Source organism: Trematomus bernacchii, unplaced genomic scaffold, assembly GCF_902827165.1.
Source record: "Trematomus bernacchii unplaced genomic scaffold, fTreBer1.1, whole genome shotgun sequence".
Classification (NCBI taxonomy): domain Eukaryota; kingdom Metazoa; phylum Chordata; class Actinopteri; order Perciformes; family Nototheniidae; genus Trematomus; species Trematomus bernacchii.
This window is the reverse complement of record NW_022987792.1, coordinates 2,353,162-2,380,224: the sequence shown is the minus strand read 5'-3', so window position 1 is coordinate 2,380,224 and position 27,063 is coordinate 2,353,162. Positions and strand designations below refer to the sequence as shown.

General features: G+C 41.8%; 1 protein-coding gene across 1 annotated transcript in view; it reads right to left on the bottom strand.

Annotated features, from left to right (window-relative positions):
* The window catches only part of obscna (obscurin, cytoskeletal calmodulin and titin-interacting RhoGEF a), a gene marked incomplete at its 3' end in the record, with an annotated part of 83,102 nt that extends 56,302 nt beyond the window's left edge, over positions 1–26,800 (bottom strand). The window contains exons 1-25 of the mRNA XM_034149711.1: positions 26,749–26,800; positions 26,397–26,663; positions 25,853–26,014; positions 25,118–25,222; positions 24,772–25,038; positions 23,654–23,923; positions 22,918–23,184; positions 21,989–22,252; positions 20,634–20,900; positions 19,904–20,173; positions 19,286–19,552; positions 18,459–18,725; positions 17,343–17,615; positions 16,456–16,719; positions 14,640–14,906; positions 13,403–13,669; positions 12,596–12,865; positions 11,580–11,846; positions 9,858–10,133; positions 8,168–8,434; positions 6,923–7,189; positions 4,290–4,556; positions 2,786–3,052; positions 2,355–2,621; positions 1,067–1,333 (exon numbers count right to left, since the gene is read on the bottom strand). Coding sequence (XP_034005602.1) covers positions 1,067–1,333; positions 2,355–2,621; positions 2,786–3,052; positions 4,290–4,556; positions 6,923–7,189; positions 8,168–8,434; positions 9,858–10,133; positions 11,580–11,846; positions 12,596–12,865; positions 13,403–13,669; positions 14,640–14,906; positions 16,456–16,719; positions 17,343–17,615; positions 18,459–18,725; positions 19,286–19,552; positions 19,904–20,173; positions 20,634–20,900; positions 21,989–22,252; positions 22,918–23,184; positions 23,654–23,923; positions 24,772–25,038; positions 25,118–25,222; positions 25,853–26,014; positions 26,397–26,663; positions 26,749–26,800 — 6,211 coding nt within the window. The remainder of the gene's footprint in view (positions 1–1,066; positions 1,334–2,354; positions 2,622–2,785; positions 3,053–4,289; positions 4,557–6,922; positions 7,190–8,167; positions 8,435–9,857; positions 10,134–11,579; positions 11,847–12,595; positions 12,866–13,402; positions 13,670–14,639; positions 14,907–16,455; positions 16,720–17,342; positions 17,616–18,458; positions 18,726–19,285; positions 19,553–19,903; positions 20,174–20,633; positions 20,901–21,988; positions 22,253–22,917; positions 23,185–23,653; positions 23,924–24,771; positions 25,039–25,117; positions 25,223–25,852; positions 26,015–26,396; positions 26,664–26,748) is intronic.
* Positions 26,801–27,063: the final 263 nt, after the last annotated feature.

Sequence of the window (27,063 nt, the reverse complement as noted above, 5' to 3'; positions counted from 1 at the left end):
TGCGCAGTGAAATTGTGGCCTGCTTTGGGAAACAAGGAGAAGTTGAAGTCTGAGCTGACCACGCTCTACCGCCACAGTGAACTTCACACTGGAAACACTGCCCTGTCTCTGTTGAAATCCATTCACGAGAACAACTTGGAGGATACGTTTGCTGAGACTGTTATTTTGGTCAAAATAATAGTAACAACTCCGATGACGACATCCGAGTCAGAGAGGAACTTTTCCACCCTCAAAAGGATAAAGACTTTCACTCGCAACACCATGGGACAGCTGCGACTTAACGCATTGGCCATGCTTTCAATTGAAAGCCAGTTGATCCAGCAACTACAGGACTTCATCCCCAAAGTGATAGAAACATTCTGTCAGAGGAAGGACCGCCGTGCCGCTTTTCTTTTCAAGTGAGCCTTCAGCTTTGGTAAGTTCATTTATGTCATATATTTTGTTGATCTTCTGTGTTTTGCCTCTGCTGGATCGATTGATATTGTGACCTCGGTGATGAGTGTCTGTGTTTTCCTTATATTTACAGTCTATGGTGTTTTAATGCTAAAGCATTATGGTGGTTGTTGTTGTTAAGAATTGCTTTGTGATGGTGCCCTTTACTTATGTATTAAGGTGCATTACAATATGACATCCCCACGCTGTGTACCATACATTTACGTACACAGTGTACGTAAATGTATGCGCTGACAGTGTTGCTCCGTGTGGTCTTCAGTATGTAATTTGACACTCCCCCTCTCCCCCCTCTCTCTCTCCCCCCTCTCTCTCTCTCTCTCTCTCCCCCCACCTCTCTCTCTCCCCCCCTCTCTCTCTCTCCTCCTCCCCCCCACCTCTCTCTGTCCCCCCCCCCTCTCTCTCTCCCCCTCTCTCTCTCTCTCTCTCTCCTCCCCCCTCTCTCTCTCCCCCCCCCCTCTCTCTCTCTCCCCCCACCCTCTCTCTCCTCTCCCCCCACCTCTCTCTGCCCCCCCAGTTTGTACACATAGAAAAGCCACTGCGTGCCTGCACCACGTATTTTTGTCCGGTCGGGTCTTGGAAGACCAGAAGCTGAACTTCAACAGTGGTCTCTTACGTGTGATGGTGACGTTGGCGCTGGTCTTGGTGTCTCCGTACGAGCAGCTGTAGAGGCCGCTGTCCTGCAGCTGGGAGTTTTTGATGGTCAGCTCCATGCTGCTGTTTCTGTTTTTGATCTGGTATTTGAAATCGTTCTTCAGAAGCTCCTGATCTTTCCTCCACTCCACAGTGAGGCCGGGTTTAGAAAGCTCACAGCTCAAAGTCACGCTGTTCTCCTCCTCCACCTGCTGGGCCCTCAGCTTCGTCTTGAAGGTGATGGGAGGAGCTGACGGAGGAGGAAAAGAGAAATGGTTACTGTTTTAAAAATGTTTGATTCATTAGTTTGACAAAACTGATTTGATTCAACCACATACTGACATTTTTTGCAGGTCTCTTAAAGGTAGGGTAGGTAAGTTTGAGAAACCGGCTCGAGATACACTTTTTGTTATATTCCATGGAATGCTCTTAACATCCCGATAGCAATGAATATCTGAAGTGCTTTGACAAAAAATCCATAAAAAATGTCCTCTGTGGAAGCCGTAGTACTGTAAAAAGCACGACCAATCATCTGAGCCGGCCCGGCTAAAATAACTGGATGGCCTACCTGCCTGTCAGCCTTCCATCTGTGCACAAACTTATCTCGTGCCCTCATTGGTCATGTGCGCGTTGGTGTGTGTTCGAGGAGGGGCTCTGTAAGGAAGTGGCAGATTTTTTCCGGCTGTGTATTTTCAAATTCTAGAGCACTCGAGCTGGTTTCTCCAAAATGACCTACCCCACCTTTAATTTCTAAGATTTCAAATAAAACATTTAATTTACCTTTTTTGTAAGTTATTTTTAATGCTATGTAAAACAGCAAGGAAGGGGAACAGAGAATAGTGTTTAACATGCATAGATGGATTAGTGAAAGAGCACAAAAGAATGACCACAGACATAACAACCACTGAATGACCAAGAACAAAGTGACAAAAAATAACAAAAATAAGAGTCACAAAAGTTAAAAGTGCCTCAAAACAAATGTAAAACAACCATAAGGGACAGAGAACGAACACAAAATGAATGACTATTTACCAAAGAACAAACTAAATGGCGACTAAAATGACAAAGATATGCATTCCTACGTCGACAAAAACAACATCATAGAGACATAGAAAGTCTAAAATTGAAGCAAAAACGACTAAAAGGAGAAGCAAATATCCACAAACATTCACAAAATGACTGTACATTAGTTTAATCCCATTTATATCAAATAGGGAATGATATCTATGAAACGTTTGGATATCATGTTTTCAGGGTGTTCATTACTTTACCTCTGACGGTGAGCTCAGCGGTGGATTGGCTGTCTTTGGTCTTGCAGGTGTATTTCCCAGCATCGCTCTCCTCCATGTTGTTGATGATTAGTTTAGTGAGACGTCCCTCCTGCTTCATCTCGTATTTATATCCAGGTTTGAGGACGACTCTTCCCTTCCTCCAGTCCACCGGAGCTCCAGGTTTGGAGATCTGGCAGCAGAACGCCCCGCTGTCCCCCTCCTTCACCTCCACATCCTCCAGCTCTTCTTTAAAGGTGACAGGGATTTCTGAGGAAGCAAAAAGAAAGAAATTAAAGCAAATCTGAAAATAAGTCTGCAGGAATCTGATGGGCCGCTCTGCAGCAGAGCACAGGAGGAATATCACAACTGGATATATGTGATTGTGAATACATCTACCCTACAAAAAGTACTGAAAGTGTGGTACAACATACCTCTGACTTTGATGTCGGCGGAGGTCACAGCAGTGCCCACAGAGCAGCTGTACTCTCCCAGATCTGTGAGTTTTAGGTTTCTGATCTGCATCTCAGCGATCCGGCCTTCCTGCTTCATCAGATACTTCTCCCCCTCCTTCAGCAGCTGAGCGTCTCTCCTCCACTCCACAGGGACGCCGGCTTTAGAAAGCTCGCAGCGCAGCGTCACAGCGCCCTCCTCAACCGCCTCCTGGTTCTTCAACTTCTGCTTGAAAGTCACCGGGATGGCTGTGGAGGGAACGGAGAATACTGTTAAACATGCATGGATGGATTACTGAAAGGGTCTAAAGGAGTCATGGGGTCTGACTTACACAATGTCAGTAAAATAAACATAGTGGGATAGTGGTGGTCTAATGGATAGTGAGGTGGGCTGAAGATTGTGAGTTCAAATCCCGCCAGGAACACCACCACTAGTGTGCCCTTGCACTTAGTCCTTAGTTACTCCAGGGAGAATGTCCCTGTAATTGGTAATTGTAAGTCGCTTTGGATAAAAGCGTCAGCTAAATGTAATGTAATGTAATGTAAACACAAAATGTGTTGTAAACAACTACAAGGAGAAACCAATAACCACAAACATTCTGAAATTGACTTAAAATATGGGTATATTGAAAACATTTAAAAAACATTCATACCAACGACAGTCAATAGACTCAAAGCCTAAACAAAATACAAAAATGAAGTGCAATATCACTTAAAGGTGGGGTAGGTAATTTTGGAGAAACCAGCTCGAGTGCTCTAGAATTTGAAAATACACAGCCGGAAAAAATCTGCCACTTCCTTACAGAGCCCCTCCTCCAACACACACGAACGCGCACATGACCAATGAGGGCACGAGATAAGTTTGTGCACAGATGGAAGGCTGACAGGCAGGTAGGCCATCCAGTTATTTTAGCCGGGCCGGCTCAGATGATTGGTCGTGCTTTTTACAGTATTACGGCTTCCACAGATGACATTTTTTCATGGATTTTTTGTCAAAGCACTTCAGATATTCATTGCTATCGGGATGTTAAGAGCATTCCATGGAATATAACAAAAAGTGTATCTCGAGCCGGTTTCTCAAACTTACCTACCCCACCTTTAAGAATATGAAAAATGACCACAACCATACACAAAACAACCACAAAATTACTGAAAAGACACAACCATGAAAAATGAGAGTTGCAAAATGACTCAAATGGACATAAAACAAACCACCAAGACACAACAGGACCACAAAATGTCAATATAGAAACGAGATTCAAAATAAATACAATGACTACGAAGACATAACACATTTTTTTAAAACATGAAAAACTACTACAACTACAAAGAGTTAGAAAATGACTAAAAGTAGACTCTTTGAGACTCTGTGTTTTTGTGTGCTGTTCCTATAAAGACAGGATGGACAGTATCATAATCGATCCATGACAACATGCAGATTACAAAAACATAATATAAGTGTCCTGTCACATAGTGTGTAACTCACCGGTGATGATGACAGTAGCTGTGGTTCGGGCCTCTCCACACACACAGCTGTAGGAGCCGCTGTCCTCCGGCTGGCTCTTCCTGATGTGGAGCTCCAGGGTGGATCCGCTCTGCTTCATCAGGTGTTTCTCCCCCCCGGGGGTCAGCAGCGTGGCCCCCCTGCTCCACTGCACCTGAGAGACCTTAGAGACCTCGCAGCTGAGCGTCACTACGTTCCCCTCCTGGACCTGCACGTTCTTCAGATCCTGCAGGAACCTGACGGGCCGCTCTGCAGGAGGAACACCAAAATGATTTAGAAAAATATTATAGTTTAGGGCAGGGGTGTCAAACTCAATTTCATCGCGGGCCACATTAACATAATGGTTGCACTCAAAGGGCCGGTTGTAACTATATAAATAAATAATATATATAATGTATTATATTACATTATTGCCTCTGAATTATCGGATGGGGTAATAACTTCGTAATTAACTACGTCTGAAAGCAGAAGTCCAGGGCAAATAATTGCAAGTCTCTTCAGTGCGCATGTCACAAAACGAGATGCATTGTGGGACATGTAGTGTATGGGCAACGCGCCTCTGTAAAGTGGCATGTAACCATATAATAAACGTATTATATTCTTTGCAAGCTCTGGCGGGGCCACATGAAATGAAGTCGCGGGCCGGATTTGGCCCCCGGGCCTTGAGTTTGACACCCCTGGTTTAGGGGATTTTACTGCTTTCTAGTCTCAAGTGATAAGCCAAATTAAGAAAGCTGTATGGGGAATATACAAAGGTATATTTATTTGACACTTGTAGTTAGTTTTACCATAAATAACATGATCTTGGTGATGTATATATGATCAGAATCAGAATCAGAAACAGGTTTATTGCCAGGTAGGTTCGCACATACTAGGAATTTGACTTGATGTCATGGTGCATACATAAAATATATAAAACAAGAAATCTAATATAAAACACAAAATATTTTACACTGTAATAAAATGATGTTTATACTATTCATTTACCTTAAAATATGCCCCCTTATTTAAGAATTACAACATAAAAAACATGTATGTATTTTATATTTCCATTCTGTCACATTAGTACTTTTACTTCTGATGAGTACATTTAGCTGACAATACTTATTTGAAATAAGTAGCATTATTTCTGCTTTAGTTTAGGTGTATGGTTTCTTTGGAATAAACACAAAACAAAAACAAAATTAGCCAAATAAATAAGTAGAATAGAAAAGAAAAGATCAGTATATCGAGTGAGTGAATATCTAACAAATAACTATATTTGGGTGATATTACCTTTTCCATCTTGCAAAGTGAGGAGACAGAAATTATTAATCCAGGGTTATTTTCTGTTTAATTTCTTGTTTTTAATTCCTTTGTCTGTGGCAAGATGTCCTGTTCACCTGTAACCTTAAACACCTGATCAGTGTTAAAGGGGACCTATCATGCAAAGTGCACTTTCTGATGTCTTTTATACATAACTAGGTGTCCCCGGTGTGTCAGGGAACTCACGCAGCATCAGAAAATAAAACCCTCTCTTTTCCTCCGTACCCAAATCTCTAAAAACGGGGCTACAACGGAGCTGATCCAGATTTGCGTCCGATATGACGTAATATCTGAAATGTGGACCCACGGCACTATCAGAAAGTTGCTATCAGAAACAATGCCCGACTGTTTTGGACGTAATATGGTCGGTGTTTACATTAGCATCGCTAACACTCAGAGCTAACCTGTACTGGAGAGCATGTGTGTGAAGAAGCAGGAAATAAAAAGGAACTCACCTTGTGGTATAACCGGCAAGAGAGAAAGCCTTTGAGCTCCATACTGTTTCAGAGATAATCCTTGATAATCCATGATATGGCGTTTCATCACCGCAGTATTTAGTTTAGACGGTAGCTGCCGGGTCCCGCATGAGCTCAGACCCCTCCTTTTTTATTTTTTATCAATTCTTATTTTTTTAAAGCTTTATACCCAAAATCAGCACTTTTGAAACAGGAAGTGAAATAGAGGGATATGAGGCATGGCTAGAATGGGTGATCTGTTTGGTATTTTGAGCAAAACACTTCATAGACATGTTTTTTATATATTTTTGATATATCTGAGACCTATGCTATTGCTTAAAAATAGCATGATAGGTGACCTTTAACCTATAGTCTGGCACATACTACCCTCTTGTGGTCAAATACTGTAGTGTATAAGTATACATGAGGAAAACACCTTTGCATGAACAGGTTAAATGAATCCTACAGTAACATCAGATATTCTGTATCAATAATTTGTAGTTTTGTTTTGGCTACCTTGTGATTGACAAGTGGATAACAGAGCTCTCCATGTTTTCATCTTATCATTTAAAAAAGATAATTTTAGCATTTGAGACGACAAAAAATTACTTGTTTAGTGTTCGGGTGGTTCTTAGCTCCACCCTCTCGACTCACTTCTGGATATCAAAAAAACCCGATATGCTCGAGGCTTCAAAACCATTGTCCTCAAACAGATGTACTTTTGTCATGACAATTACTTCCACTTCTTATATTCAGTGTATAGAATGCTAATGTTTGACCTTTTTTTTATACTGTGTGTATTCATGAGCCCTGAAGCAAAACAATCCAGGTTATTGTATTGTTAGCAGTGCTCACCGTTCACAGAGATCCTAGCTGTGGTGCTCTGTTCTCCACATGAACAGATATAATCTCCAGCGTCGTCCAGAGTGATGTCACAGATCTTCATCTCCACCTGCAGCTCCTTCTTCTTCATCTGGTATTTGTCTCCGTTCCTCAGCAACTCCCCTCCTCTCCTCCACTCCACACAGGAGGCGGGTTTGTTGAGTTCACAGCGAAGAACCACAGAGTTCCCCTCCGTCTCCTCCTGACTCACCAACGGCATCTTAAAGCTCGGTGGTGAACCTGTTAACACAGCAAATATCAGACACACACTCACACAGTGGGCTACCATGCAAGGTGCTTTTGAATGAACATAATCAATATTACATGGAAGTGACATGATAGTGGTATGAGCAACACAGCAGGTGTGTTCACTAGACTATCTGTCATGCTCATAATGGATTTTTAAAGCTAACTATGAACCCTGGAATGGATAATATGATCCAATATTACATAAAAACATGTAATATCACTTTCATGAAAAAAACCGAATGATACAGTTTAGTTACAGAGCTGTTTGGGATGTATCATATTGCAAAATCTTGCCTAAACATCCCAATGTCTGTGTTTTCAATGAGCTCATGAGAGGTAATGTACAGTAAACAGATATGAAGGTACATGATGGAGCTCACACAACGCTAATGGGTCTATTTTATTATATTATTGTACGTTAGAGCTGACCTCTTTGACGTCTTTGCTCAGGTGATTCTGTTGAACACATTGGGGAAAATTCAATAAATTCATGTATTTATTAAACCCCAAATGCCCTTAGAGGAATTTGCTTTGCACATGAATATCAAAAACAACCATCCGTGATGCAAATAACAACAATAGCTTAATATAACATAACAAATCAAAGATGAAGACCATTCAAATATCAAGCTTAATTGCACATTCATTTCCCATTATTCCTGTCACCAAGTTTAACATCTCTGTCCAGTTTGTCCTTGTTTTGGAAAGGCAAAAATACCCCCAAATACACAATGTCAATATAATGTAAATTAAGGTTGAACAAAATAATATCAGCATAGTTCTGTCCACATTAAAGCTTCTTAGTTTCCTTAAAAAGTACAGATGTTGTGAGCCTTTGCAAACCTAGCATACATTAGCATTCATTGGCAATTTACTCTGAATAAAAGTGGCCAGTTCTTATTGTTAGCAATATTCAAATAGAGCTATGTGCTTCACATTATAATGAAGATTGAGGTGCATGTGTCTCACCTCTGACGGTAAGCTCAGCGGTGGATTGGCTGTCTTTGGTCTTGCAGGTGTATTTCCCAGCATCGCTCTCCTCCACGCTGTTGATGATGAGTTTAGTGAAAGGTCCCTCCTGCTTCATCTCGTATTTGTCTCCAGGTTTGAGAGAAGTTCGGCCTTTCTTCCACTCCACAGGAGCTCCAGGTTTGGAGATCTCGCAGCAGAAGACCCCTCCGTCCCCCTCCTTCACCTCCAGGAGCGCGAGCTCTCGCTTGAACGTCACCGGAAGAGCTGTTGTTTAGGAAAGAACGTTATTGTCCGTATATGTACAAAAGATTCAATAAAACATCATATGAGACAGAATAAACTTTTATCGACACATTTGTATCCATGGTACATTTGTATCCATGGTGTAGAGTGTATGAGTATCTACAGGAGGAGGGTTGGCTTTTACATTACATTTAAATTAGCTGACACTTTTATCCAAATCAAATTACAATAAATCCATCAACCATGAAGATACAAACTCAAATCAGCAAGAATCCTGCAAGAACATTAGCTTACAATAAACCATTTTAATGTTGGTATACAATCTGACTCTGTATCTTGATTAGTCCTCGTGTTCCTCATACCATCCCAGTTTGTATCAACTTCCTTCTCCCCTTTGTTACTTGGTTGCCAGTTGTTTTTTAAAAGCTGGTCTTTAATAAAGCTGTCTTTTTGTTTATGACATATATTCTCAAAATGTCCCATTCAAATTGATGTACACCATAGTGTTAAAAACTTAGCATATATTTGTTAGTTTTCTTATTATTTCAAATATTGTTTGTCAAGTCTATTGACTGAATAACAAATGTTCCTTTCCTCTTCAAAACTATTCCATACATGGGGCGAAGCCTGCGAGCTAGTTCAGGCAGTCAACTCGAGCACCAATGATACATTAACACGTGACGCACCTCGTCCCTCTTACAACCAACCAAACACATTCTCCTAAACATGCCGCTCTATTGAAGCTGCCAGGTCTCTGCGTCGCTAATGCTGCCACTGCTGTGTTCACTTGCTATTGCTACGTTCATGTTCCTGCTGCTGTGTTTCATGTTGCTGCTGCTCGCCTGCCCCAGCACCACCCCAGCTTCCACCCCAGCTTCCACCCCAGCTTCCACCCCAGCTTCCACCCCAGCTTCCACCCCAGCTTCCACCCCAGCTCCCACCCCAGCTTCCACCCCAGCTTCCACCCCAGCTTCCACCCCAGCTTCTACCCCAGCTTCCACCCCAGCTTCCACCCCAGCTTCCACCCCAGCTTCCACCCCAGCTTCCACCCCAGCTTCCACCCCAGCTTCTACCCCAGCTTCCACCCCAGCTTCCACCCCAGCTCCCACCCCAGCTTCCACCCCAGCTTCCACCTGTAGGCTCGGGGGATAGTTATCTAATCATCACTCAATGTTCTTTGTAAATCTGTGGAGTGATGAGGCCCGAGCCTAGACGCCAAACTCAAACTATATGCTGCTTCTAATAACATATTAAGAAACACGTGAGTTGTCTGACTGAAATGTCCCACTTTGACTGTTTAACATCTCTGTTTTCACTTTAACTGGAACCGTTTTTAAAAAGGTTAAGAGTTAAAAACACATAGTTTTAAAAGTACAGCAGAGCTAATATGTGCCACAGATATAAACTGTGTTATCCTCTTCAGTCTTCTTCTCTTCACACTCACGTTTGACTCTGAGCTCGGCGCAGGTCTTCTCCTCTCCTGTGGAGCAGCTGTACCTCCCTGCGTCCTCTGGCTGCACGTGGAGGACAGTCAGCTGAGCCACCTTCCCCTCCAGGTTCATCTGAAACTTCCCTCGACCTGTGAGCTCTGACAGCAGCTCAGCGTCTCTCTGCCACTGCACCGGGACGCCTTTCTTGGACAGCTCGCAGCGAAGAGTCACACTGCTGCCCTCCTCCGCCTCCACACCCTTCAGACTCACTCTGAATGTGGCGGGAACCGCTGAGGAACAAAACACAGAGTCCTGATTCAACATGAGAGCAAAAAGAAGATCTTTAAAGAGGCATTTTACAGGTGGTTCAATACACTTCTAACTCGACTGGTTGTATGCCTCTGTAAACCAATCAAGTTGAAGTGTATATTTGTCCAAAATGTCCTATCTTCATTATTTTATCCTAGTAGAAATGTGGGTACCACTTTACAATAAGACTACCCTTATAAAGGATTCATAAAGGGTTTATAATTAGGTTATGAATTAGGTTAAACACTTTATTAATCATTAAGAACCATTTATAAACCAGTTCTAACATACATCAACACAGGCTCACTATTTGGCAAGATGACTAAGCCTTATATTGGCTACTCAGCGAGAATCAACTCAGTGAGCAACAGATACCAAGGATGCTGGCTGATGAAGAAGACGAAGTAAGCTAAGTAGCCAATATAAGACTTATCAGTACAGATAAATGTGGGCTCACTATTTGGCAAGCAACCGGTCACAGTCGCCCTGTTTATCTCATGTCTTGTAAAAGCTTATTCATGATGTATAAAGTGTTCACAACCTAATTAATAAATGAATTACAAACTATTCGTAAACCCTTTATAATGGTAGTCTTATTGTAAAGTGGTACCGGAATGTGTTATGACCCTAAATGCGAGACTTTTGATCTTTGGCCTCCAAACTCTATTTATTTAATCTCTGGGTCTAAGTGGACATTTGTGACGAATTAAAAAGAAATTCTTCTTCTTCTATATAAAACTAACTTCAATATTTGTTTTGATATGACAAGGACTCTAAATACAACACTGTGTGAACTGTATTGTTATGTATATGTAATCAACATGTTCTCATTCTATAGAATATATAAATCACTGTATAATACCAATGTGGCTGCCTGTGACCTTTGACCTCCAAATGAGACTTGAAAATGCTGTCAAAAACATTTGATTGGGGAAAAAAAGATTGATATTAAAAACTCATTTAATGTAATGTCTTCTGTATTAACTATACTCCAACAATTGTGTCTATGAGGAATAACAGGTTTATGCCACACCCTCAAAAGTACTTTATATGTACTTAATGGGATGTCTTTGTTTGTGTGTGTGTGAAATAAATGAATACAAAAATAAACCAAGCAGAATATGTCTGCCAAATTTGAAGCAACTCCCTCCAGGCGTTCCTGAGTTATCACGATAATGGCAAACCTGTTGCCAAACTAATATAAAGATAGCAGGTTTCTTCAACACACTTACTTACTTTATATTTACTCAATGGGATTTGTTTGTTTGTGTGTTCTTCCCTGAGTCCAAGTGGATATGTGTGCCACATTTGAAGCAACTGCCTCCAGGCGTTCCTGAGTTATCACGATAATGGCAAACCTGATGCCAAACTGAAAAACTAAGAAACTAGAGAGTGTGTTTTCCTGCACTGATTTGATCTAAACTCACCGATGACCTTGACGGTGGCCTTTGTCTTCTGCTCTCTGCACACGCAGCTGTAGACGCCACTGTCCTCGGGCTCGGCCTCTCTGATGGTCAGCTCCACGCAGGCCTCGCGCTGCTTCATCTGGAACTTCTCCCCGCTCTGCAGCAGATCTCCAGCCAGCCTCCACTGCACCGAGACCCCCGCCTTAGAGAGCTCACAGCTCAGAGACACGCTCTGACCCTCCTCCACCTGCACGTTCCTCAGCTTCTGCCTGAAGGTCACGGGGAGAACTGAGAGGCAGAGAGAAAGGCAGGTCAAGAGAAGGAAATGATAATCAAGAGTTTAATGAACAGCAATGTTAAATAAATAAAAAATATTAATACCAAGTATTGTCCATCTCATGGATACATCAAAACATGGAGACCAATTATGGAAAACCAATCTACTTATTGACTGATTTTCCATTTTGTCTACATACAAAAGTAGTCTTTAAGTGCTATAATGTAAAAAATAAAACATGAATGTGTCGTATTCAAACTTTGCAGTCATCTATTGCAGCATAACTTTTCAAAATATATGATTACATGTGATCATTCATGTCCATTTTGATATCCTGATTTGAAAACTATATTTCGTTTTTGTTTTGTTTTTAGCCCATAGTGGGTTTCTACCACACCTGTACATTGATTTTATTTGTGTTCTATTTTTACTTTACTTGACCACTTGTGGCCTATTTCTGGAGGTGGCAAATAAAATGTATTTTGTAGCATATGTAGTATATATTTAGTTTTATAAGTCTTAGATAAGGTAAGGTATTTTGGAATATAACATTAAGTACAAAATAATTACATAAGAAACAGGTTTGTGGCTTAAAATGAATGTAGTCATCAATCAAAATACTCATATTCATCTGAGTTAACTACCAATATTCCACTCATTGACCCCTGATAGACATTTGGTTGATTAAAAACCCAACGTTGTCTCAGTTTGGATTCCCTGCCCCTTATAAAAGTCAGAATACAGTAAATAAACCCCTCACTGTTGACGGTGAGCGTGGCGGTGCTCTCGATGTCTCCACAGATGCAGGTGTAGATGTCGCTGTCCTCCGGCGTCACATCAAAGATCCTGAGCTCCATCAGGACGTCTCTCTGCCTCAGGTGGTACTTCTCTCCGTGGGTCAGCACCTCGCTGCCTCGTCTCCTCCACTCCACAAAGGGAACGGGTTTGGACAGTTCGCAGCGCAGAGCCGCCGTTCCTCCCTCCTCCACCGCCACGCTCCTCAGCTTCTGCTTAAAGGTGACCGGCAGAGCTGAGGGGATACGGGGGAACAGGGGTTAGGATTAAATACTATTGAGGGAGAATAAATACACTTCTACTAGGCCTTGTAATTAAATGTTATTAGATGTGTTTGCTTAATCAAGAGCCTTAGCACGAGAGTGGGACAGATACAAAATGTTATTTCTCATACTGTTGGTCTTGTTCCCACACAAACAACAGTACATTTTTACTTACAGATAAAGATTAGTCTAATCTAATACTTTTTGATATAATACTACTTGTAGAATTAGATTCCATGTTAACAAAAACTGACAAGTTATATTCATTTACAAGAGTGCATTTAACTTGATTAATCCAATTAATAACTTTATGCATATGAGGATTATTTTAAGGTAGATTTAAGCTTTGAATGTCGGTCACCATAAAATATGACGTAACTTATTTTTGCTTGATAAATGCAACATTTCAATTGCAGCTACAATTGTTGATCAAATGACATTCAGTACAGCCCTAATTATGCTATTTTTATACTAAACTCACTATCCCATTTGTGTGTTTTGTGTCCTACCGTTGATTTTGACGGTGGTGGACGTCCTCTGGTCGGCACACACGCAGCTGTAGAGCCCGCTGTCCTCAGGAACAGGTTTCCATATGAGCAGCTCCAGCATGGTGTCCCTCCTCTTCATCTGGTGTTTCACTCCGTTCTTCAGCAGCTCGTGTCCTTTGTTCCACTCCACAAGCACTCCAGGTTTAGACAGCTCACAGCGCAGCAGCACGTTGTTCCCCTCCTCCGCCTGCATGCTCTTCAGCTGCTGGACGAATGTGATGGGGATGGCTGCAAAACCAGAGGAGGTATTTTTACTAAAGTCAATGTCAACTTTATTGTCAATCTTTCAGTTTGTGTGACAGAGAGATCAAAATACCGTTTCCCACAATCCCGAATACAAAAACAAATATGTATTAAAATATGTCTATACCTATATATACACAATCAAAAGACACATTTATACATATGTACACATTAAGACCTAAATAACTACATTAAGAGGAAGAAGAAAAAAGGCTCAGTGTTGGAGAAAAGTTTGACGCATTGTGCCAGCTAGTCAGAAAAACGTTTTAAACCACAACATGGAACTATATAACATTTTAACTCTCAAGGACGTGCACAATACCCGGCTAAGGGCCTAGAGCAGCCTATTTGCCCCATTCAAGTAAAAAAGAAAAACATATTTGACTGTTTTGGATGCTTAAATACAAGTAGCCCATTAATGCCAAACTTGAACTAAATTAAATCAACATATTGTACAAACTCCATTCCTTTCTATATTGTTTACCCAGCAACTATTTGCCCCCAGGGAATGAACATTATACAGAGCGAAAAAAAGATAAATGAATTTAACCTGGTTTACTTTGAATATACTGTATTAAACACCATTAAGGTGAATAAAGAACGTTAACCCTGTTTACACTTTGAGATATTTAACAATACAAATAGTTATATTGATAAAGACAAATCTAAGAAACACTTTCAGAACTATTGTGACATTTTGTGTTTTGTTCTGTAAGGTAAAAACCTTTTTCATGGGTGATTTTAGTTCAAATGTTCTTCCAGTTGCTGCACTCCAAGACAAAAGCTTGAGTTAATGTGCAATCATCAATATTACTGCAGAGCACATCAGCAAACATGTGAAAATCAGACAGAAATGGCTGAATTTACTTTGAAACACACTCCTGTGAAAGACTGTTTTGATGAAACTGTGAATGTTTTAGTTAACATCATGTAAAGTGCAAAGTGAACAACATACCCTGGACTTTGAGGCTGGCCGTGGTGCGGTGGTCTCTGCACTGACAGGTGTATTCTCCTGAGTCTGCAGGCCTCAGGGCTTTGATGGTGAGGGTGATGAGGGTCTTCTTCTGTTTCACCAGGACCCGGTCTGAAGGCCTGAGGCTCTCTACGCCTCTCTTCCAGTGGAACGGGACCCCAGGCAGCGAGTACTCACAGCTCAGGGTCACCGTCTCCCCCTCTCTGGCCTCCACAGGCTCCAGACCCTGGGTGAACTCTGCTGGGATGGCTAAAAGCAGAGGAAAAACAAAAGAAAAGTTAAAAAATGTAATGCGATTGAACATTTTACTTATAGCTTCTATATAATCAGTCACAGTTAACCCTTTCATATTACATTACATGTCACTTGTTAGACGCTTTTATCCAAAGAGACTTACATACTCAATACTGTGGGCAATTTGGGGTGAAGTGTCTCAGGGACACAACGACATGCTGACTGCAGTGGGGTTTGAACCTGTGCCCCCCTGATCCGAACACCAACTCACAACCCACTGCACCACACGCCTCCCTCATATATATCGCTCCTACCAACAGACTTGAAGGAGCCAAAATGCTCGTTTTGCCATTGTTATTATTTCTATTATTATCTTCATTTCTTTTTCACGTTTAATTCTTATTGTTTACCACTTCCGGCAATTGTCACGTGGGTGTGGTTTATTGGTATTTAGGTCACCTGTTGGATGCCGGGATTGGGATATGACGTAGAGGAGAGGGTGAATTGCTCGGATACTTTCTGTTGACCGGGTTTTAGTCTTTATTAAACACCATGGACTACAAATGACTACGGACTCTATATGGAACGCGTCACAGCGAAGAGCAAGTTTTAGCCTCTCAGCGGCATTACTCAGGGAGTTTTTGCCGCTAAAAGATTTATTAATAAAAAGCTTTTCTAGGATGTTTAGATCTATGTTATCTGTCATCTGACTCCACCCGAATGCTCACATTTATTTGATTGGATGTTTATGAGCCAATCACAGTGTTCCACATCATCTTAAATGGACTGCAGTAGAGCCACACCCTTTTATTCAGGACCATGAGGTGAGGCCATGGATGTATAATAAGAACTGGATACAGCGTGGGAGGCGGGGCCTCATTCATTCCTATGAGAGTTGCTCATTCGCGCATGATGATAAAATGGCCCAACTTTTGAGAGAGCGAAACGTCACAGATTACCCGGCATGCCTGAGAAGTACCCGTATGTGCGCTCATAGCGCATGCGCAACTTTAACCATGCCCCCCAAAATGCTCGTTCACATCAAGCACGTCAATTTGCGTACACGTAACAGCACCGCACGTTCATGACAGCATGGTAATGGATTGTTATTATGATAGATTTGATATTAACGAGGCGGCAGTTAGCAGCTAGCGGTTAGCTAGTAATTATGCTAATTTACACATCAATCGTTATGTACTTTTATATTACGCTGTAACAGGATCTAGTGATATCCAAGCAACAGAGCTTCATTTAGCATGAAATAATTATTGCACCGTATATATATGTATATGTATGTATATATATGTATATATATGTATATATATATATGTATATATATATGTATATGTATATATATGTATGTATATGTATATATATGTATATATATATATATATATACATATGTATATATATATATACATACATATACATATATATACGGTGCAATAATTATTTCATGCTAAATGAAGCTCTGTATGTATATGTTATTGTTATGTCACGTAGTTGATATTTACATGTGCTGTCCAAGTCCTTTAATAACAGCTCAATAAAATACTCCTCGTACCTCTGACCGTGACGACAGCCCTGGTGGTGACAGATCCAGCGCTGCACTCATAGACCCCGGCATCGCTGTTGCAGACCTCCCGAATCGTCAGTCGTGCTTCGCAGCCTGAACGACTGGCGGCGTATCTCGAGGAGTTCCACATCAGGCAGCCATCTTTGTACCACAGGATGTGACACGGCTTGGAGGCCATACAAGATAAAACCAACCCCCCTCCTTCAATTGCCTCACAGTCTTCCAGCGCTTTAATAAGGGTTGGACGCCTCTCTAAAAAAATGGGAAAATAAATGCAAATCAGGAAATGTGACATGTGAACACACGCTAAAAACTGTCGGTCAGATAGATATGGCAATTGTACACACATCCTTTACTCAAGTAGAAGTACAGATACTCGTGTTTAAAAATAATCTGGTAAAAGTAGAAGTACTGACTAAACTTCTTTACTCAAGTAAAAGTAAAGAAGTATGGGCTTTGAAATGTACTTCAGTAAAAAGTACCCATAACTAGCAGCTGTTTTAAAGAGTACCTGACCTCCCTTTATATGAATAGAACAATAATGTCATTGTTAGCTAATGAATGTTTCCATGCTGAACAACGGCAACATGACAACGTTTTCATTGGTCCCTCTTCTTTAGAGAAGACCAGGAAATGATGGATACACGGATCGTGTTCAAATCAATAGGCACGCAATGACTCTAAATAATAATGATCACGCCACCAAACACACATTCAAACTAAAGGAACCAGCCTGTTTGGAAAATGTAAGAAGTAGAAAGTAGTAGTAGAAAAATAAGTAGTGGAGTAAAGTACTGATACCAGAAACATGTACTTAAGTACAGTAACGAAGTATTTGTACTCCACTACTTCCCACCTCTGGATTAAAGCCTTACCTCTAACCAACAGCGAGGCGTACGATCTTTTGTCCCCCGCTGCAAACGAGATGGTGCCAGTGTCTTTGCGGGCGAGTTGTCTAAATGTGAGGGTGTGGTATCCTCCGGGCACCATCTGGATCTCGTTGAGGTCATTGGTGTACAGCAGAGTCTCGTCCAGATACCATTTGACCCCGATGTAGTCACTGGGACAAATTCGACACCTGAACGTGACTGTGTCGCTTTCCAGACACTCAACATCCTCCAATTCATCCAGGATCAACACCTTTTGACCTGAGTGAAACGTGGAAAAGATAGAAGAGTCAGATATCCCATAAACTTAATTTACAGTGGCTGTATTCGGATAGAAGACCTAAAGAAGAAGAACGCATCGATTATAGGTCACATTTTATCGAGAAAATATTATATTTTCTAAACAAATAGTCAACGACGACTGCTTCGCCAATTATTTGGTGCGTTATAGTGACCCCTTCTGGTTAGTACCCATACTGCAGAAAGGAGTTCTTTTTAGTTCCCATGTGACAGGAAGTTAGCTCAAGACATTTTAAAATGGCATGTGTGCTCCAGTGAAGGTGATGTCTGTTTATCCGGTGCCATCCATCGTTCATAGCCTTTGAGAAGGCATTACCTGTACGTTTTTATGTTTCTACATTCAATATATTTGCTCTGAGTGCATTATTGTGATCATTTATCTAAGCTTACATTTTTGTAGTTGTTGTACTGTATATGCAATATAGCCTAAACATTGCATCTATATACTTTGGCATTGACCTAATTTCCTGCTGTCTTGGAGTATATCTATGTATATGTTATTGTTATGTCATGTAGTTGATATTTACATGTGCTGTCGTTTCTGTCTTTTTTCAGTTTCACACTGCTTGCTTAGTAAAGCTACTAAACATCACTTTGTGGTCCTGAGTTTTGCTGTGAGAGTGTTTATCTCACTGGTTAACTGAGAAGGAGATTTCGGCAATGCCACTTTTTTGCCTTAAAAACATCAAATTGCTTTAAAATTGTAATGATGCACAATCCTAATACCTTTAGCCCAACTATAATTTGACCTAGGTATAATGTATCACCCCTGAACCGTAGAAGTGCAGTGCCTCATGTTCTCACCCTGCACAGTCAGCTGTGCTCGGCTCTGCATGGTACCGACGTCACACGTGTAAACATCCATGTCCGACTTCTCCAGACAGGTGATGGTCAGAGACAGTAATACGCCTTTCTGCCTGATGACGTACTTCCTGCCGGACCTCAGCTCCACCATGCCCTTCAGCCAGGTCACCAGCTTGGCCGGCTGCCTGGTCTCACAGTCCAGAGTCACTTTGCCCTTTTCCTCGGCTCGTGTTTCCCTCAACTCCCTCGCAAATGTGTGCTGGAGTTCTGAAAGGGATAATGTTTAGCTTCACATTTATGCTGCAATCCAGAGAACTTTTTCCATTTGAAATGACCAAACTTTCAAGGAATCCAGATGAACAACCATCAATTTAAAGGTAATCAGAAGTAAATTTGCATTTATTTAATTAAATATAACATACTTAATTTACTGTTCTGCGTGTAAATTGATGTCAAAATGTGTTGACAATGTTATAGTGTAGCAGACTTTGGTAGACAATCTCTGTAAGCAAACTTCTCTGCACTTAAGTAATTCAAATGTTTAAGATTGCCAGCTTTGTGTACACAGGCCAAAGAAAGATATGTTTGTCACAGACAGTCATAGGTTTTACTTATTTTTTCTTGACAATGTCCAACTTCAATGTAAGAAGTTGAACATTGTCGAATTCCAAGTTGTCTTAAACACAGAGTTCATACTCCAGTCGACCATCCACATGGCAAATAGTACATAACACTTAAGAGCAGCATTGCAAAACAATTGATTAAGAACACTAAATAGTATTGTTAATTAAGCTCACCTCACATTTGTTTTGAAAGCCCACACCTACCTCTGATGTCCAGCTTGGCCCGTGTGGCGATGCCGTCGGCCTCACAGCAGTACTCTCCAGAGTCGTTGATGGTGGTGTTCTTAATCACCAATCGTGCCAAGTTCTTCTCTACACTCATCTCATACTTGGGGCTCGGTCGGATGAAGTGGCCATTTTTCAGCCAACGTATGGTGGCTTCTGGTTTGGTGATCTCACAGCTCAGCTCTGCGTCCTCGCCCGGTACCGCTTTGACGTTCAGCAGGTCCCTGAAGATGTGCACTGGCTTCTCTAAAGGAAGGAAATGCACTTCATTTGTATACCTACATTTACCAATGCATGTTCTATTTATTTGTGTGGTATGAAGCAGGATGTGTTTCAACTCAAACTTCTCAGAAAGCAAAGATGCATGTTGTGGTGTCCCACAGGGAAGGTGCCTGGGCCCACTTCTATTTTCATTTATTTGGGAAAATGTGTGATAATTTGCAGTTACCAAAGGTCATCTGTTACTTCCTTATCCAAAACTCAGTCAGTAACAGGGCATCAAGAACAGGGAACTCCTACAAACCTACACAAACTTAACACATTTGAAGTAAATATCTATTTAAAATAATCTAAAACTAATGTGACACAGGTATTTACCTTTAACGAAGAGCATGGTCCTACAGCTTAGATCCTTAATTGTGAAGACCACGTCGCCAGCATCCGTTAGCATAGCATCTCTTATGGTCATCTTATAGTTACGACCATTGTTGATAACCTGGAGTCGGCTGTCGGTTACCACCACCTGGCCATTAATGGTCCAGAAAGGTTCTTCATCGACATTATGAGAGAGGTTGCATTCAAAGGTGCAGATTTCGCCTTCCAGAACAGATGTTGTCTTCATGCGTTGAACAATAGAGATGTGTAAGTCTGTAGGGATATATAATAACAAAGGAGAGAGTAGCAATACACAACAGGGATACATTTACTGTAACATAACTGTCAGTTCTAAACAACGTTTTTTTGAGGCTCAAAATTTAAAAATGTCCCCCATTTCTTCTATCATTTTATTAACCCTACCTATGAAAAGGAATACAAAATGTTTTACATATAATTGTGAACCAGTAAGTATAGAAAACAACTTTATCCACAATGGGTGGAAATTGGTGGGAATGGTTGTTCCCAAAACACTAAACTTTCACCCATGAGCGATCACGGAAGTCCATTTTGAGTTTCTTTCAGATTTATTTTTCTTATATTAAAATAATGTTTGCATGTGTTGACTGGAAATACGAGAACTTTTCGTAAGTTTTCCTACGAATAGTTGTTTGACAATAAATTGATTATTTGGCAGCTCGGTTGTCAACAGGTCTAATGTCTTCCTACTCACCATGCACAGTAACTTTGGCCTTGGTCTGGCTGGTTCCCAGATCACAGGTGTACTGTCCAGCGTCCTCCTTGCTCAGGGAGTGGATGATCATTGCCATGGATTTCCCAAACTGGAGTAACTCGTGTTTATCATCAGCGGTCAGGACTGTACCATCTTTCCTCCACACAGGGGTCACCGTATCTTTGGAAATTTCGCACTGCAGACAGACCTCCCCTTGCTCTTCTCCTACTACATCCTCCAGAGACCTCAGGAACACGGCTGGGCGCTCTGCAGCCAAAGACACCGTTTAAAAGCGTGCATGTTTCTCAGACATTTGAGGTCCAGAAAAACGTTTATTTGCATGCTTTAGAAACTTCTAAGACAATTCTGGACATATGTCTTCCAATTGTCTGATATGTGGCTAAAGAATCATATCCCTATAGCAATATCAGTCAAAATAATAATAATTTTCCCAATCATGCAGGCCTAGTTTTTGCCTTTTTTGCGGCACATTTGTTGTGTATGTAATGGCGCATTTCCACTACACGGTCGGCCTCGGCCACACTCGGTACGGCTCGGTACGGCTTGGCCGCGTTGGGCCTTAACAGGGCCGACTCACTTCATGCTGCGCTTCCATTACAGTTTAGGAACTGGGGTAGTTACTATAGTAGAGCCGTGACGTCATCTTCAATGAGAAATCCAGAAACACAACACAGCCGTTAGCTGTGAGCACTCAGAGCTCACAGCTCCTTATATATGTTCAGAAACTCGACAAAAGTTAAACAAGTACAAACCACAGACTGCCTGTGTCATGGTGAATACAGTCGCTGCTTTATTTATGTCTGTATAGGCCGTTGTTGTGAGTGTGGACGGTCGGGGCATATACTGCGTTAGCTTAGCCAATCTCCATCTAGAAAAACACGAATTTTAAAAGGTTTTTCGCCTGCCGTCTGTCTGCAGACTTGCCAAAGCATTAATTCATGGTTTTTACTAACCGGTATCAGTATGTTGTTACTTCGGCATCATTTTGAAACGTGTATTACAATTAAATCACGGTCAAATATGTCCATCTTGTTGTAGTTCTAGCCCTCTTGCCAGCGCTCCTCTCTCTAGTTTAGCATACTTAGCCCGACTCAGCCCTGTTTGTTGGCCCCGATAGAACCACAATTTTCTAGGGCCAGAAAAGAGGGGAAAAAGTGGCCCCGCGCCGTGCCGCGCCGGAACGAGGCCTAGTGGAAGCACAACCAAAAAAGGGGACGGCACGACACGGCACGCTTAAAGCGAGCTACGCGCTGCAATGGAAATGCGCCATTATTCTATGTATCGATAAACAGGTGTTAGAAGAAAACATCCCCCAAGCTATTGACCAAACTGACCTTTGACATTTAAGGTGGTAGTCTCCGAGAGGAGGCCTGTTTTGAAGGTGACCCTGCTCTCCTGTGGCCGCACTTTCTTGATAGTGAGGCTGTGCATCGTGCCCATGTGCTGGATCCTGTTGATGGCGTTGCAGTAGAGGCGCACGTTGTTGAGGAGCCACTCCACGTTAGCAACCACGTAGTTCAGCTCACAGGAGAACGTGGCGTTGCCCTCCTCCTCGATTTCCACCGGCTCGAGGTGTTTTACCAGCTTCAGCGTACGCACTGCAATTAAAATGTGGAACAAGTTAACAACTCGTGTAAATAGGTAGTGTAATAAAAACACGGGAAAGTAATGACTATCCTAAACAGGAAATGTCGGTGTAATTTTTCGGTATCTTATTTGATTCGAAAATAATTCTAGATCCAGATGCTTATTTCAGGGTCTACTGCATTCTGATGTATCTCTTGTAACATAAATATTGGAAATCGTGATTCAGAACAAAATACATCTTGATTATAACATGATTTCTTTACCCACCCCTTACAGAAAGTTCACTACACCTTAACCCTATATGGTCAAACCTAAATGGTTGAACCCTATTCAAACATTTTATTTCTTCAGTTCTTTTTTTCCGTTTTTTTAAAAGGGGTTATTTATTGCATTAATTAGAAATTACAATTGTTTTTTTCCCCAGAGATGACAGCATATAAGATTATGTTTCATTTATCAAACATTGTGATTTTCTCAAGAAAGTTTGTTATCTTGAGAACGCAAAAAATGATCTTGGGAACATCTGTTATTTCAAGAAACTGACATAAATACTTTGGGATGTAAAGCAAACGTAGGCTACTTGTAATCATGCTAACCAAATGTAATTAAATGATTCAACAATGGCCTTTGAGGGCTTCTGTACACCTCACCTGTCCCCAAAATACATTAAACCCACCTTCCACTTTAAGATGCGCTGTGCTCTGTGAGCCCCCGGCCATGCAGCGGTACTGTCCTGCATCTATCCCTGTTAAACCATGAATGGTCAGGTGCGCTCGTTTCCCTTCTCTCTTCATGCTGTACTTGTTGGAGGTCTTCAGAGCCGTGCGGCCTTTAAACCAGCGCACCACCCGGGGAGACGGAGCAAACGCACAGCTCAGAGTCACAGAGCTCTTCTCCTTCGCCTCCACATCCTCCAGGGGGTGGGCAACCTCAAGAGGACGCTCTACAGGGGAAAGATGAAATACTGCTTAATAAGACATTCTTCAAAAATCCCATAGAACATAGACACATGAAAAATCCTGAGTTTTGGATTTTTTTTTTTTTTTCCCCATACATTTTAAGACAACTAAAATTTCACAATTAACTTTCATGAAGCGAAAGCAAACACTGTGAAAAACACAAACGTTTATTTTACTTTAAATGGGACCAAAAGTCGAGTTGCCCCCAAAAGTCGAGTTGCCCCCTAATGGATATTAGAGAAAATGCAAGTTGAAGGTATACTTGAGTATGTGGTTACCACTTACTTCTACACTGTTGCTATATGCAATAATAGAAATAAACAATAATTGTACTATATACACTGATTTTATTTTTAATTAAGGTCACCATTTTTTTTATGCATGATTGTTATTAAGGAAATCCAACTCTATGTCACCCACAAATGGCTTTACTCACAGTCTCAGCCCACTCACCGTTGACTTTAAGCTGCGCTGTGGAGCGACTCTTGCCGGCTGCAAAGAGCACGGGGCCCGACATGGAGCTCTGTGTGGAGGTGAGGCAGAGGCTGTGCACGGTGCCCTGCCTGTCGATGTTCACGGCTGAACACGCCTCCAGCACCTCCCCGTTCAGGGTCCATCGGGGGGGCCTCCCTGACTTCAGGCTGGTCTCCACCTGGAACAGCGCGGGCTCCGGCTCCATCACCTCCACGGAGCTCATCCCCCGCACTATGCTGATCGCCTGCTCTGCATGTACAGCCATTATACACATGAACACTACTCCAGACTTACAACATTACGGAAAAGCGTCATGAAAAACACTCATGGTTTGGTAGTATATGTGTTGCACATGAATGAAAAACATACTGTAGGCAATAAACTTAAAGGTCACCTATTATGCAAAATCCACTTTTTCATGTTTTGTATACATCAACATGTGTCCCCTCTTCTCCATGTCTCTTCTACATCAACATGTGTCCCCTCTTCTCCATGTCTCTTCTACATCAACATGTGTCCCCTCTGTGTAAAGAGACTCTGAAAGTTTCAGGAAAAAAGATTTGCTCACTTTTTGTCCTGATCTGAAAATGAGCTGATCAGATTTTGGCCACTTTATGATGTCATAAAGGTTTTTTGGCTTGTGTCACCATTAGCAAATCACCAACCAAGGTAACCCCCCCCACCTTATCACCTGAATCTCCTCCTAGAGCACCATTGTGTTCTTTTTAACCAAATATCTGTCAGAGGGGCGTGGGGAGGGGCTCCTTATTTTCATCTAAAGTAACAGACAGAGAATCTGCACTTTGGAAACAGGGCTGAAACAGAGGGGATTATGGGATGCTGCAATGATCTGTTTGGTGTTTGGAGCCAAACACTTCAGACACATGTTTGTATATATCTGAGACCTATAATATATTGATGAGAAACAGTATAATAGGGGACCTTTAAGAGAGGATTTTTGAGAATCAAATATATGTTTTGTAAAGGTCCATACATTTTGCATGATCCGTATCTAAGAACTGTATCTAATAGATATCACAATGAAAATTATATATGTTAATCAATCATTTCTGAATGGCTGTTGACATCGGGCTCACCCTCCACCAGCAGCTGACAGGAGGTTTTGTCGTCTCCTGCATCACAGGTGTAGGTGTCTTCGTCTGAAGAGCAGACGTCGTCGATGGTCAGCTGCCGGTAGACATCCTGGCTGATCAGTTGGTATTTCCTGCTGGAAACGAGCTCCTTCCTGTTCTTGTACCACCGGACCTGAGCATTGGGCCGGGACACCTGGCACTCCAGCAGACCCCGGTGCCGATACATGGCTATCTTGACTCTCAGAGGACGCACTATCACGACTGGGAGCTCTGGAGAAGGAAGGAACAAGTTAAAAACCCCAAATATTTTACTACTTAAGTTCAGGTTTAATTGTGTCGGTTGGCTCACCTTTGACTGTGAGAGTCGCATAGGATGAGACTCGCTCGGCAGTGAATTTGATCTCTCCAGCATGCTCTGGTCGGACTGACTTGAAGAACAGGGTGTGAGTTTTACCTGCAATCAGATCAAAGAAAAAAAATGTCTCACTTAGAGCTCCAACATGGGGATTACGTGTTTCATTGTAAATAAGACTCTGAAAAGATACCGGCCTGATTTTCATGAAATTTCCTAGAAGATTGTAACATGGGACAATGAAGAACCTAATTAATTTATGAATAGATCCAAATCACGGAAAGGATACCCAAATGATCTTTCTCTTTTGTTAACATTGTGAGATAAGGCATGTGTGCTGCAATTATTTGGTGCCCAAATAATGGGGAAAATGGGTTCAGGTGAAATGGGAGAATTCGCATTAACGCACCCTCAATTCAAACAAACAACTCGTAAAGTCGGCAAAAAATGTGTACGCATTTCCTGGATCACCTGACCCGCTACCTTTTTTCTTAGTTGGCTTGCAAATATCCTATAACACATCTTATTTGTAGCGTCCATGTTGTTACCACATAATGACTTAAAGCTCAAGAGAAAACCGAAGCCTGCAGAGCGACTTCCCAACTCTTGAAATGTGGCCATCCTAAGAGCAAATGATCGGCCGTGATCTGTACGTTTTATATTTCTGTTTTTACTGTAACGCACAAAGTATGTATACTCTTTAGGCTTATATGTCAGCGGTTGGTGTCTCACCGTGGTGATTGGTCTTGACGTTGTCCCCAGGTCGGATTCGGCAGTCGTCTCTGTACCACCGACCATCCAAATCCTCCTGGTTGACCTCACACAGGAAGTTCACAGGTTGACGCTCCATCGTGTCAACATCCTCCAGCTCCTTCACTATGTGGATGTCCCTAGCTGGCAGGAGAAAAAACAAACTGTGACTGACGTTAAAGTAACCAAACAGAACTTTATCATCCTGTCAGATCTCTCTCAGTCATCACATTATGACTTTTTGAAAATACTTTGACCAGTATTTGGAAATTGTCCATGGTGATTAAAAGTGTAAAAACAAAAGAAAACATCACATCGTTTTTGAGCTGATACCATATTTAGAGTTACAGCAGATTGAAGATTCTTAAACCAATGCTTTGGACCAATTGAAGCCCCATCATATGAATGTTTAGGTCTTGTCAGGTTCTGGCTATGAGTTGGATTTGACTCTGACATTTTAATTGTCCTAGTCACAAAAACCCAATCAAAAACAATGAAAGTAGCTCGGCCTATTGAACCTCCTCACCTGTGACACTGAGTCTGCCTGCAGTCTGAATGCCGTTGGCCTCAAAAGAGAAAAAGCCTGCGTCTCCTAAAGCCACGCGGCTCAGCACCAGCGAGTGTTTCTTCCCATGTGTGCTGATGCGCCAGTTGGGTTTGGACTTTAGCTGCATGTCATCTCTGGACCAGACGCCCTCGATGAAGGCCAGGTTCAGGGTCACTTCGAAGGAGCAGCTCTCACACTCAGACACCTCCACATCCTCCAGGCCCTTCACCACCTGCAGACGGTTCTCTGGCACAAACACACACAGGGTTAAAGATCCAAAAGGTAATTCTCTACTGCACTTAAATGTACCACTTAGTGTGAGAAAACTTACTTGCGGCAGCTACTATTCCTCCAGGTATTGTATCTCCCATGTCTCCAGGCATTCTCTCAGTGTGATTGGGAATCTTGTTTGCTTTTAACCAAAGTTATTATAACTATAAAATGAAGAAAACATATCAATAAATAACACTGACCCAGAAGAAATTATGCCACACGGCCTATTTCAGGTTACTCTCTTGAGAAAATAGTTTTGCACATTATCCTTTGCAATGTTTGTTTTTTAACATTTGACATGCCAAACAAATAGAGTAGTGCAGGGATGAAGTATTTTTGTAGGCAGACCAGGAAGTTAGCATCTCCCTGTTTT